The sequence below is a fragment of the Rhinolophus ferrumequinum genome, chromosome 15 (genome assembly GCF_004115265.2).
Source record: "Rhinolophus ferrumequinum isolate MPI-CBG mRhiFer1 chromosome 15, mRhiFer1_v1.p, whole genome shotgun sequence".
NCBI classification, from domain to species: domain Eukaryota; kingdom Metazoa; phylum Chordata; class Mammalia; order Chiroptera; family Rhinolophidae; genus Rhinolophus; species Rhinolophus ferrumequinum.
The window spans coordinates 8,889,846-8,902,966 of NC_046298.1; the positions used below are offsets into that span (position 1 = coordinate 8,889,846).

The 13,121-nt window shown below is 51.1% G+C and overlaps 1 protein-coding gene across 3 annotated transcripts in view; it reads left to right on the forward strand.

Moving 5' to 3' along the window:
* The window catches only part of SLC6A2 (solute carrier family 6 member 2), a 45,049-nt gene that overhangs the window by 3,489 nt on the left and 28,439 nt on the right, over nt 1-13,121 (forward strand). For all 3 annotated transcript variants that reach the window (XM_033127128.1, XM_033127130.1, XM_033127129.1), the window contains exons 3-4: nt 9,868-9,999; nt 11,737-11,974. In XM_033127128.1, coding sequence (XP_032983019.1) covers nt 9,868-9,999; nt 11,737-11,974 — 370 coding nt within the window. The remainder of the gene's footprint in view (nt 1-9,867; nt 10,000-11,736; nt 11,975-13,121) is intronic.

Genomic DNA, 13,121 nt, shown 5'->3' on the forward strand with positions numbered 1-13,121 from the left:
GAAAGGCGGTATTCTATTTATGCGAGACTACACGTGGAATTAGCTCAGAGACCAGGAGTGCAGGCTGAAGGGCAAGGGAGAGGCAAGTTGGGGCCGAGCCGTGGAGACCTTGAATGCCAGGCTAAGGGGTGGGGAAGTGTTCCCAGTGAATTTCCACTTCTGGCCGGGATGTCCACGTTTGGCACCACAGGGCAGTGCAGCCTCACCTCCGTCTGGGGCAGCTCCTTTTCTGACTTGCTCCGAATCCTTGTGGGGGATGCTTAGTGAGACCCGTCTGGGCGTTATCTCTGCTAGACCTTCAGGCTGCTCTGTGGGCCAGTTCTCATCCAGTAATTCTGAAGTCAGCCCCGGAGAAGGGCAAGCAGGCTGGCAGGTAGCGATTGTGGAAGCAATCAAAAGATACAAATTCGAACCCCAGCTCTGTTACCCTGGGCAGGCACAGCCCCTCTCTGAGCCCAAGTTCCTCTCTGCAGCTAGAGGTGAGCTGAGATGACCCCCCAAGATCCATCCCTCTCCTGGCCCAGCACTGTACCCAAGCCAGGACTCACTGCCCTGTTATTTTATTGCTTGTCGGTATGCTCTCTTGGTACAAGCATTAACATGGTAACCTCCAAGTCCAGTTTACATTGTCCCAGACTGGAGGATGTTTTGAAATTATAAAGGTGCTAATCGTTTAGGCCCCTGCCTAATATCTTCTGAATGAATTACTGGGAAGGATCAGCCTGTCTGAACACCTTCCCGTGGGCCAGCTGCTGGGATGCATGGGTGCGGCAGGCTTCCGGTGGGGAAAGTCGCTCTTAGAGAAATTCCAGGGCTTCGTTCAGAACCCTCTCAAACAGGGAGGCAGCACCAGGCAGTGGGGCTGTGTCCAGGGTTCTAGATTCTCTTTCTGCACCTGTGGTCTTGGGCATGGCCTGTGCTGGTCCCCAGGGAGGAGTGGGTCCCTGTGTCTTCCTCCCTGCGAGGAAACAGGCCACTGTGATTTAGCCTTTGCAAATGGCTGCTTCTGTTTGAGACGTGACCTGCGCTGTCTCTGAGCTGTCAGAGACAAGGCCTTTCGGGTCAGACAGAACTGGGTTTAAATATGGGCTTGGCCTTTCTGGGAATTGTGGCGTTGGAGAAGTCACTTATCCTCTCTGGGCCTCAGTTTCCTTGTGTAGAAAAGGAGAATAACTGTACCTTCCTTCAGGGTGACATGACAGTACGGAGAATACATGCAAAGGACTCACAACAGTGTCACAGAGTAGAAGCTCAGTAAATAGAGTTGTTACAGTTATTTTGATTGTTCGATGATTTTTTTTTAACCATGGGCTAGAGCAGGGGTATCCAAACTGCGGCCCACAATCCATTTTTAATTGGCCCGCAGCAAATTCCAAAAATCTATTTAGTTTACTTAAATAAACCAGGTGAGGCAATACGTACTTCACCTCGAGTGAGTGGCCCGGCTCTTTGTGTATTTTGCCACATATGGCCCTTGGTGAAAAACGTTGAAAAAAGTTTGGACACCCCTGAGCTAGACCTAGGAGTAAGGCAGGGGGCTGATTTTTTTTTTTTTGGAGGCACAGAACCGATTCTAAAAGGAAATTGGTAAAGGGAACTAAGGCCAGAATTAGTCACACCTGGGTCTGGGGAATCAAGAATCAAGAGGCGGGTGTCGCTCTATATTCTGATGGCCTAACCTTGTTTCACTGTAGTTTCCTCACCTGCAGAATGGGGGTTAACATTCCCCCATTTTCATGGGGTCCCATGTGGTTCGGGGTCCCAAATGGGGTTTTCCTCCTTCCCCAAGTAAGCTCAGGGTCTCAGATACCCATACCCCTTTAGGAACCCTCTTGGCCAAAATAGCTGGGTTTGTTGAGACCAGGTAGGAGGTAGTGGCTGCTATGGAGGGCAGGAGTTTGCAAACGCAGTGTCCTTACTTCTGACCTGGCTGTGAGGGGGCTGTCTGCACCCCAGGCTTGCCAGGCCAAGTTCAGTTCAGATGCACGTGAGCCAGGCAGCTGGAGTGGCCTTTCAGCGGACAAGTTTGCAGGAATGAGGGGTTCATCAGGGGCTGGAGTTGAGACCTGGATCTGAGGTCACGAGCATGATTTGGCCCATTGCTCGGAGCCGGCCAAAAAGATCTAGAGGGGCTGTTTCCAGCAAGATGGGATTTCATGGGGATAAATGTTACATCCTGCCCTGTGGTCCCAAACCCAATTGCCTAAGTAAGGATTAGGTCACAGCATGAGTGGAGAAAGGCCCCGGGGAGTTCATTAGCTTCATCCTGTGTGTGACTCACTGCTGAGATCCATTTATTTAACCAAAAAATATGTACTAAATGCCCATCATATGTCAGGAATACCAAGATGAGCTAAAGGCAATCCCTGCCTTTAGGAAGCTCATATTGTAGGTACCCTAAAAGTTAATGTCAGTTTAGATTCTATTGTTGGAGATATTACATCTCAAATGAGGGAGGTGAGGTCCTACTCTGCTCTTTGTGGGTTATATTTCCCTATATAACTATAATGTAGTTCCGAGCATCCCAAAGGCCCTCTAATTTGTTCCTTTAAAAAAGACCGGGATGGAGGGGGTGGGAAACCAGAACATTCAAGCAGCTATATGGAAAGCCCCAGCTCCATTAATAAAAATCTAGTGCAGACTTTGCAAAGCCACAGCAGAGGGAGACTTGTCTCCAGTACTAATTTGCCTGAGTTCCACCCCCATTGCCCTCAGAGGAGGGGGGTTAACCTATCAGGGGAGTGGGTATGTTCTCTCGCTAGGGCTTTTCCCAGGGCTCAGAGCTAAGGCCCAGCGGTCAGCTGGAAGGATCCAAAGTTAAAGTGAGGGAGTGACCCTTTGGGGGCCAAAACAGCCAGCTGTCATCGTTTTGTGTGGCGTTTCCTCTTGGAACAGCAGGAACTCACACGGAGGCTTGTAAAGATGCTTCTGGCTCGTCCCAGTAAAGTGCCGGGGAAGGCATGCGGGGCGTAAGGGCCTCACTGGCACGGAGGTGACAGGGACCCTCAGGCCAGTGGGCAGGGCCCACAGTGGCTGTTGAGGGCCCCAAGGAGAAGATCAGAAGAAGACGAGTTGGCACATGGCTCTGGGTTGACAAACTTGAATGATCTGGGCTTGGTTTATTGTAGGAACTGGAGTGTTTCCCTACAGAAGTGGGCGCAGGAAGCCAGCCATTTAACTGGCAAAGACTCAGAGGGGGACCCTGTACCTGACACCGAGGGCACAAAGAACTGCTTTGGAAAAGACCGATTTCTCTCCTTCTCCAGGGCACTGAGGACAGAATGGGGGCGTAGGTCAAGCAAGGGATGTAGGGAAGGAAGCAAGGGATGTAGGGAAGGAAGCAAGGGATGTAGGGAAGGAAGCAAGGGATGTAGGGAAGGAAGCAAGGGATGTAGGGAAGGAAGCAAGGGATGTAGGGAAGGAAGCAAGGGATGTAGGGAAGGAAGCAAGGGATGTAGGGAAGGAAGCAAGGGATGTAGGGAAGGAAGCAATGCTGGCCAGATGGAGAGGATGGGCTGCCAGGTTCAGCAAGGCCTCAGCTGATCAGGGACCTCCAGACTCGCCCTGAGTTGGGGCGAAGGGGCTGGGACTCTATGTCCCCGGTTGATGGGTCGCTGGATGCCAGCTGCCCCGGGAAGGGGATGTGGCCATGAGCAAAGTGGCTCTCCGCAGCCGAGGCAATTCCCAAACACTGACAGCTGAGGCCTGACCCGTCTCCACTGCGGGGGGCAGGTCCTCATTACTGAGGGGGCCCGTTTTGGGCATGGGGCTGGAGGTGCTTGGGGGAATCTTGGCCCTACACTTGCTCGTGGTCAGCAGTATGTTTGGATATAAGTCTCCCTTGGGACAATGACATGGGGGAGCCCAAGGGACAGCCTCAGAGTCCTCTGTGCTTGCCAGCCTCCAGCAGGCATTTGTGGGTGTGCTCTGCGAGGGCCCAGGCCACCCTCAGCCAGCTGACAATCCTTGGCTTGTGATTTCCAGTGTCCAGAAGTGCATCCCACCTGCTCTTGTGTGTGACGGCAGGACACGATTCCCATTTGTAAAGCACCTACTAAGTGCCAGGTACTCTGGTATCTCTAAGTATCACAGCAAACCAGTGACGCAGGTGTTCCTATCCCCACTTACAAAAAGGGAACTAAGGCTCAAAGAAGTTCCATTTACTCAAGGTCACATAGCCGTAAGTAGCAGGACGGGGGACCAGAATTGTCTCTAGATCCAGGCAAGGGCTAAGAGGAAAATTGTTTATATTTACATGCTACATTCTTCTGACACCAAATGCCTGGGGGTTTCTCCCACACTGACCCATTTTCCAACTCTCGGGATATCAGCTGGGTGTCTTACAATTCGCTCTCTACCTGGAGTTGGTACAGACCACCCACAAGACTGTCCCCACTTCAGACGCCAGTCGCAAGTCCCAAGTTGTCACCCGTGCTCCCGAGCAACCCCTAAAAATGAGAAGTTCATAGAATCCCCTCTTTAGATTTGATAATTGGCTATAATAGCTCATAGAACTCAGGGAAACACTTACCTACGTTTACCAGTTTATTATAAAGGACATGATAAAGGATACAGGTGAACAGCCAGATGAAGAGACACACAAGGTGAGGTCTGGCAGGAGCTTCTGTCCCCATGGAGTGGGGTGGTGTCGCCCTTCTGGTGGATGCGCTCACCAACCTGAAAGTTCTCCAAACTCCGTAGTTCAGGGGTTTTTAAGACGGTGTCGTCACATAGGCATGGCCGGTGTTAACTCAGCCTCCAGCCCCTCCCCTCTCCCTGGAGGACAAGAGATGGGACTGAAAGTTCCAAACTTCCCAACACCGTTTGGTCTGGCGGGTGCCTGCCTCCATCCAGGCACCCACCAAGAGTCACTGCACTAGAACTAAAGGCACTCCTACCGGGTTTCCCTGAAAATAAGACCTAGCCGGACCATCAGCTGTAATGCATCTTTTGGAGCAAAAATTTATATTAAGACCCGGTCTTATTTTATATATATATAGTAAAATAAGACCGGGTTTTATATTAATTTTTGCTCCAAATGATGCTTTAGAGCTGATAGTCTGGCTAGGTCTTATTTTCGGGGAAACACATTATCACCCAGAAAATTCCAAGGGATTGAGGAGCTCAGTGTCAGACACTCGTGTCATCCCCATCACTCGGGAAATGACAAGGATTTAGGAGTTCTATGTCAGGAACCCGGAGCAGAGACCATATGTGTTGTGTCACAGAGGGTGTGCTCTGGGCCCTGCGCGCTAGAGAGCCCTGCTCTGCCCTCCCCCCCCTTCTCACGGGGGTCAGGGCCAGAGGGCTTCGCATCCCCCACCACACGTCAGGTAACTGGACTTAGGAATTCCCTGCTCAAGTCCCCCCGGCCCCCCTGGGGCTGCGTGGGCATTGCCCTCAGTTCCTTCTTCCGTAACATGGACTATGCTACAAGCTGGCCCAGTCTCAGGCCCAAAGGGGGGACCAGGGGCCCATTATCTACAGACGCTGTGAGCAGAGGTTCGATCTGCGGGCACAGGAGTCCACACGTATGTGCAAGAGGCCTCGCACATGTCTGGATGGAGCTGAGGTGGGGATGAAGGGGGTGCAGGGCAAACGGGGCTCCCCCGTGCCTTCACGTTCTAGCCCAGAGCACCAAGAGCTGAGGGTTCCAAACTTGAACTTGACACTGGAACCATTACAAAGGCCTAGTTATCAAGGTAAGAAGATAGAACATGTTTGAGTTAGCAGCTGCAGCCTGATTTGTCATCTTTAAATGTGTAGACGCGTGTGGTGTGCCTTTGGCCCCGGCCCAGCTCATGTCTGGGTCGGCCTGCTGGGAGCGGCACTGTCTCCTGCTGGAATCTCCTCCTTTCCTGCTGATGTTTACTGTACGCTTCAGATGTTTGGGGAGGAGGGACAAATCCAGCTACCCTAGGCCCTGACCTAGGTTTTCTTGGGACTCTGGTCAAAGCTGTGGCAGTGACAACCCATAAGCCGAGCCGTGGGTACCAAGGGAACAGTTCTCTGTGGGATTTTGCCTCTTAGTATATCAGGGTGTGGCCAGAATTCAGTTTGTGGAATCCTGCCGTCAACAGTCTGGGAAGCTGGTCCAGCGAGGTCTCAGGAGACCCTCCTCTCCTCCCTGCAGCCTCTCCCTGGTCACACCGCCTCCTCCTCCCCTCAATTCCCCACCAGGCCTGAGCCATTCCCTCCCCTTTCCTGGGGTCCTCCTCCCCCGCCCAGGCTCTGCTCCAGCACACCCCACTCAGAACTTGGCAACCACTGGGCTTCCCTTACTGAGGACATGGCTTGTGCACTGAGGATTCCAGAACTCCTCTGCAATAGTGGGGTTCCTCTCTAATGGTGGGGTGTCAGGCAGTGTGTGTTGGGCTAGAGGTGATGGACAGATGCTTTCCTTGCTAAAGTCATCCAAAGGCCACTGGTCAGAGTCCCTTTCACAGTTGGCAGTGGCTTTACTCGTGTGTTTGTGTCAGTGTGCAGAAGTGTACGGGTATCTTTGCATGAGTGTGCAGTGTGCTCTTGGGGACATGTCTGTGTGTTGGAGAGACCCAGGAGCTGAGACAGACCCTCGGGAGGTGTGCTCTGCCTGCATTGCTCTAGGTCTGCCCCTGTCACCCAGCACCTGCACAGACAGAACATTCCAGAGCCAGGATTCTGGGCTTGTGGCCCCTGAGCTGAAGCTCTCCACACTCAGGCCCCGTGGGAGGCTGGCTGCAGCTGGCGCCACCACACATGGGGACATAGCAGGGCTGTGGACATGTGATAGTTACAGGCCCGCCAGGGCAGTAGGAAGTGTGCGAGCCAGCCTCGGTTTCCCAGGAGCTGCTTCAGGATTGTTTCCAAGGGAGGCGTCCTCAGCTGACCCCTTTCTTTTTTTATTGAATGAAAAAAAAATTGTTTTTCAGTTACCATTAACATTCAATATTGTATTAGTTTCAGGTGTACAACACAGTGGTTAGACATTTATATAATTGTTCGCCTTTTACTGAAACCGCTTTCTGACTCTTCAGCTCTGCCCTGGCTTCCTCCAGCTCTTTCCGCAAGGGGGCTTGGGCTAGCTCTCCCAGTGATGTCCTCTTTCAGAAGAAGGCACTGGCCACAGGGCAGCTTTCTGGTTTTCATTCATATTTAGCTGTTTCATCCTTCTGGCATGTTCTCGGTCTGTTTCCACCTGACGCCTTGGCTGGCCCACATCACACGCTCTCACAGAGAAGGGGCCTGGGCTTGTGCAGACCCATCACCTCCCTCCTCCCCTCTTTTGGCTAGGACTCCCAGCCAGCACAAGAGGAGACAGATTCCAAATGGGGCGATTCACCCACCTGTTGGCGGTGCCACCCAGAGTTTTAGGGTTGAGAAGACGGGCCAACGTGAGATGCCGGGTTAATTGACTGATGCTGCTCTTTCCCTTCCTTGTGGAACAGAACATCGAATCACCAGTGGCAAACCATTGCCAAGACCTGAGCCATGACTCCTGGCTTTGTCCTTCCCCATAGTCCCTTGGGCCACCGATTCCGTCTTCAGGCCCATTAAACAGTTTCACATGCCTATTTCCCCTACTTTGTGGCTCCAGGCTCCCAAGGGGAGAAACAGGTGGTCACAAGGCAAAGCTCAGACAGAGCCAGGTTTGAAGCCAAGCTACATCCTTACTAGTTTGGACAAACAACTTGACCTTTCTAAGCCTCGGATTTCCTCATCTGTTAAATGGAATTAGTGGTAATTATCTCTCTGGGATGGTTTTAGATGAATAATTATGTAAAAACTTAGTGTGTGGCTTGACATATAACAGCTGCTCCATAGATGATCCTTGTTACTTTCACCAACCCAACCCACCATCAGTACCACCATTGCTGTCAGCAGTGAGGGCAGACATGGGATCAGGTGCCAGAGCAGCTGTGTCTGTGTGGGGGAGGGACAAAGGCGGAGACTGAAAGCAAAAAACGAAGGAGGGGAGAGAGGTTGGCTTGTGGCTGTTTCAAAGAGGTTCAGCCTGAATCAGGGGCTGGAGCACTGGACCAGCCTCTGACCAACAGCCTGGGTGGCTTAGCTGCCACCAGATCCCCAGTTTCAGAACACCCTTTCCCAGACTCTGTCCTTTACCTAGGCTGGAATGTTCTGGAATCTGCAGAATATATTGAGAATGGCTCTGAAGCTCTGGAGCCAGGCAGACCTAATCCCAGATCCCTCACTTACCCTCTGGGTGAGCTTGGTCAAGTCACTTAATTTCTCCAAGCCTCAGTTTCCTCCTCTAAAAAATGGGCATAGCAGTTGCTACCTCAGACAATTTCTGGGAACGGTCAATGGGATCACAGATATCCAGTGCCCAGTGCTCTGCTTGATACATAGGAGGTCCTCACCTCCCAATAGTTTCTTCCCTACTGCCCACCATGCTGCATCTCCTCCTGCTACAGAAGGGACTGGGTTTCAGACCACTGGGGCCAACTCTTCATGCTTTGCCCATAAGAGTCTTGGGCTTCCTGGGAAGAAAGTGAAGAACGGATAGTCTGAGGAGCTGGGCAAGTCTGACCCTGGGTGTCATATGATGGCCACAGTTCTCTGCTAGCTTGGAGTCTGAGTTTTCACATTTGTAAAATGGAAGTATTAATAATCTTTGCATTTTAGGGTTTTTGTGAAGATTGAATGAGACATTGCATGGAAACTGCCTGGAACACAGTATGGGGTGTTATATTTCTAATGTTACCATCCTTAAGTATTTCCCAATTTCTGCACTTTCCTGGTGTGGGCAGGACGGAGAGTGTTTGGTTTCCAAGGTTACGATAACCCAGCCAAAGGCCAATGGTGGGACTCTGCATCTGGCCTGGCCACCTCCAGCCACATCAGGAAAAGGAGCTGGCATTTTACTTTGGTCAGGTTTGCAGCCAGGGCTGATGGGGGCATGAATCCCGGTGTGTGAACTCATAGCATCAGAGCCCACTCAGCTCACTGCAGGCTGCCGGGCACACCAAGAATTGTCTCTGGGACTCAGACATGTCTGATTCCACCGGGAATTCTCCCTGGGATCCGTTGTTGCCCATTGCCGAGGGACCCTCTAGTTTCTGTGACACTCTGGGCAGGCGCGTCACAGTTTTCCCTGTTGTCTGTTTACCTTCCACTGCCTGAATTCGAATTCTGCTTCTGTCACTTACCAGCAGTGCAAACAGCACCTATCCAACTCCTTTCTCTGCCCTCAGTTTCCCCGGGAGAGGGGGTGGGGGGGCGTAATGACCCTGTCTGATTATGTCTGTGCGCTGTTGTGAGGCCAAGAAGAATCCAGTGAGCTCGTGTTGGGGAAAGCCCATGTGACCTTAAAGTGATATCGGTATGAGCAGAAGGAGAAAGTTAATCATATGCCACTTGGGGCACTGTGTCTCCCTCTCTGCTCTCAGCCTTCTTACCTATTAAAGGAAGGGTTTGGGGCAATTGGCATTCCCCAGAGTGATGACTCATGAAGGAGAAGTGTCTGTATTTGAATCAGTGTGGTACAGACTGCACCTGTGATCCTTGTCATGACGCTTCCCAGGGTGCTTGTGTGCCAAAGGCTAGGTGAGTCCTGCAGACGACACACCTAGTTAGCTTTGATTAACCCAAGTTTTACTAATTTGATTACAGAACTTCGTGATTACAATTATTACCATTACTCCAGCTGTGATTATTACTATTATGATTACGTGTATAACTGTTCTGCGTAATTCTATTTACCTGCCACACGACACTCCTTGGGAAGGGGCGGGGCCAGCAGAGTAATGAGGACATTCCCCCCACCCCCACCTTCCACCTATCCCCCCTCCCCCCACCCACTCTGGCCGACATTGGTCCAGTCCGCACAGGCTCTAGGGGCTCACGCGCTGCCTCTGTGTCCCCCAGGTGCCTTCCTGATCCCGTACACACTGTTCCTCATTATCGCTGGGATGCCTCTCTTTTACATGGAGCTGGCTCTGGGCCAGTACAACCGGGAAGGGGCGGCCACAGTTTGGAAGATCTGCCCACTCTTCAAAGGTAAAGGGTGTGTCTGGGGGAGTCAGAGGTTGTCCAAAAGGACTTCCGTGGTGCCCCTGGAGAATCTGTTCCAAAGGTGGGATCTGAGGTAGACCAACTCTCTTGTTGGATTCACAGATACGGGCAAGGTCAAGTACGTCCACCATTCAAAGTTACATGGAGAGCCTTTGGTATTTCAGGAATAAACTCAGCCTAGGAAATCTGGACACCTGGGTCCCAGTACAGGCTCCACAGCTAAGTGACCAGAGAGTATCTGTTTCCTGTAGAGGAAATACTTACATGTCAGAAGTGTCTAGCACACATACCACTACTCTCCCCTCTTGCTCCCATGGCAGACGTGATAAATTGATTACAGACCTTTTTGGGTTCAACCAGAAAGCAGCCTCACAATCCTTAATACCACCGCCATAATTAATTGATCACAGGATATAAGATGAAGTTTACATGCAGGACTTAGGGCACATCTGGAGAAAGTGGCCATAGCAACTGCCATTTCTTGGCCCCTATACAGCTGTGAGAAGGGAATTACTGTCTCCCAAGCACTGTTTCGAGAATGGGGTCCAGATGGCACTGAGCACCAGTGTGACTCCTACGAGCCTCTTCTCAGCTGGCATATGTCTCCTGAGTACCTCCTCTGTGCTCAGTCCTGTAGTAGATACAGGCTGGCATAAGAGGCTTACGAGACATGTGTATAGTTAGGAAATTTTTGTTTAATTTCCAGAAATCCCACTCCAAGTGGCTTGAATATAAAAGAGAATGTATTGGCTTATGATACAATACAGCTTGATCTAGATTCTTGAATGACGTTATCTGGAATCTCAAGTTTGTTTTTTCATCAGCGTTAGCATCAGTCTTAGGCATTCTTCTCAGGTGCTAGCAGAGCTGGCCATCAGCAACAAGATTAAATCCTACTAAGTTTAACAATGACAGAATAACCAAAAACACCTTATATCGACCTTTAATGATAAAGGGCCCAGAAAAGACTCTCATTGGTGTGACTTGAGTCATATGATTATCTATCAACCAATCACTGTGTCTGTAGGGAAGCAGAACTCTGATTGGCCAGGCCTGAGTCATGTGCCTTTAGCTAGATCAAAGAAGTGAGGGATTAGCGTCCTCCAAACCTTACAGGTTAAGAATACTTAACAGCTACTCCCTTAAAGCAATGCTAAGTAGGCAAAGCCATGGAACTAGCTCTCAAGGAGCTTCTGATGTGTTCAGGAAGATGAGATTGGCAAACAAACCAGGTGGTTGAGAATTAGACCCAGAAAACACAGAGGGCTAAAGTTCTGATCAGGGGGTGCTTGTTTGGGGTTCCCCAGAAGCAGGTTCTGAGAGAAGGATTTCAGTGTAAGGAGTTATTTTGGGAGGTGATCCCAGGGAACACCAGCAGTGGATGGGGAAGTGGAGGGGCCCAAAAGCAAGTTCCACTGTGGACCAGGGGCTCATTCCCTCTGGGACAGTGTTAACACACCTCAGAGTTATCCTGCCCAGGGGCCAGGGACTGGGATGCTTTTGCTGCAATGCCTGACCCAGCTGCTCCCCGGGAGCGTTACCGCCCTGGCACAGCTGGCCTGTCCATGAGTAAGCGGAAGGGGATCCAGGGGGCTCTGAAAATCTGCTATAGAAAAGGAGAGGCATAGGGGTCGGGTCGTGGAGGTGGGAGCCAGCTCCCCAGGAGAGCTGGCCCTGGGGTGGCCTGGGAAAGCCCCTGCCTGACCCCTCTGCTGCCACCAGGAGTTGGCTACGCTGTCATCCTCATCGCTCTGTACGTCGGCTTCTACTACAACGTCATCATCGCCTGGTCACTCTACTACCTCTTCTCCTCTTTCACCTTCAACCTGCCCTGGACCGACTGTGGCCATGCCTGGAACAGCCCCAACTGCACTGACCCCAAGCTCCTCAACGCCTCCGTGCTGGGCAACCACACCAAGTACTCCAAGTACAAGTTCACGCCGGCAGCAGAGTTTTATGAGTAAGTCGTCGACCCCTCACCCTGTTCACGTGGGCGCGCTGAGGCTTGTGCTGGCAGGACCGGAGCCACACGCTAAGGAAAACCACAGGAGAGAAGGGGGACATGCCGGTCATTGTTTGTAATGGATACGGAGCAGCCACCACAGGCCTGACCCTGGGCAAGGCTGCGTGGGGAGCTTGTGTTCTGGCTCAGGAGAGTGGGGCTGGGCTCTGGAAGCAAGAACATTTTAGAGAGTGGCAATAAAACACATTTTAGGGAGTGTAACTGTCCTTAAGGAACTAAAACCAGGGATGTGGTAGGAAGTGATTGTGCGGGGGGGGGGGGGGGGAAGGTAGTCAGGGAGGGCCTCTGTGAGGAGGTGTCCTTAGAACGGACAAAGTCAGCCAGGGGAACATTTGGGGCTCAACCGGCAGGTGACAGAGCTGGAGCTTGAACCTAGGCCAATCTGATCCTGAAGCTGTTGTCTGGCCCACCCAGCACTGCTCTTTCTGGGACTTCCATGGGGAAAAGTTGCTGTGAATGAGCTCAGGGAAATTATTTGGACCATGAGAGGCACTGACTGGTGGTGGAAGCCAGAACATCATTTTAAAAAGTCACTGTTTATGTGGAAATAATTTTAGACACAGAGAAGTTTCACAGAGCTCTTTCACCCAGCCTCCCCTAATGCTGACATCTTAGATAACCATGGTGAAATGAGTGAATCAGAAAACTAACATTCATATACTATTAACTAACCTACTGATGACCTGTTTTGAATTCACCAGTTTTCCCAATAATGTTCTTTCTGGTCTAGGATCCAGCTTAGCATCCCAAATGACATTTAGTTGTCCCGTGTATGGCCTGGGGGCCGTGGTTTGCTGCCTCCGAGTCCAGAGCCGTCCTGCCCAGTGAAATTTCCTATGATAATAGAAAGGTTTTATGTCTGCTCAGTCCAGTGCAGCAGCCACTTGCTGCACATGGTTATGGAGCTGCTGAAATGTGGCTGGAGTGACGGAGGAGTTGAATTTCTAATTTTATTTAATTTTCATTAACTTACTTTTAAATAGCCACATGTGGCCAGTGGCTACCATATTGGATGGTGCAGGTCTAGAGAATTAGAAAAGACAAATTCACAGACTTCAGGGTCAGTATCTTCAGTCTTGTGTAT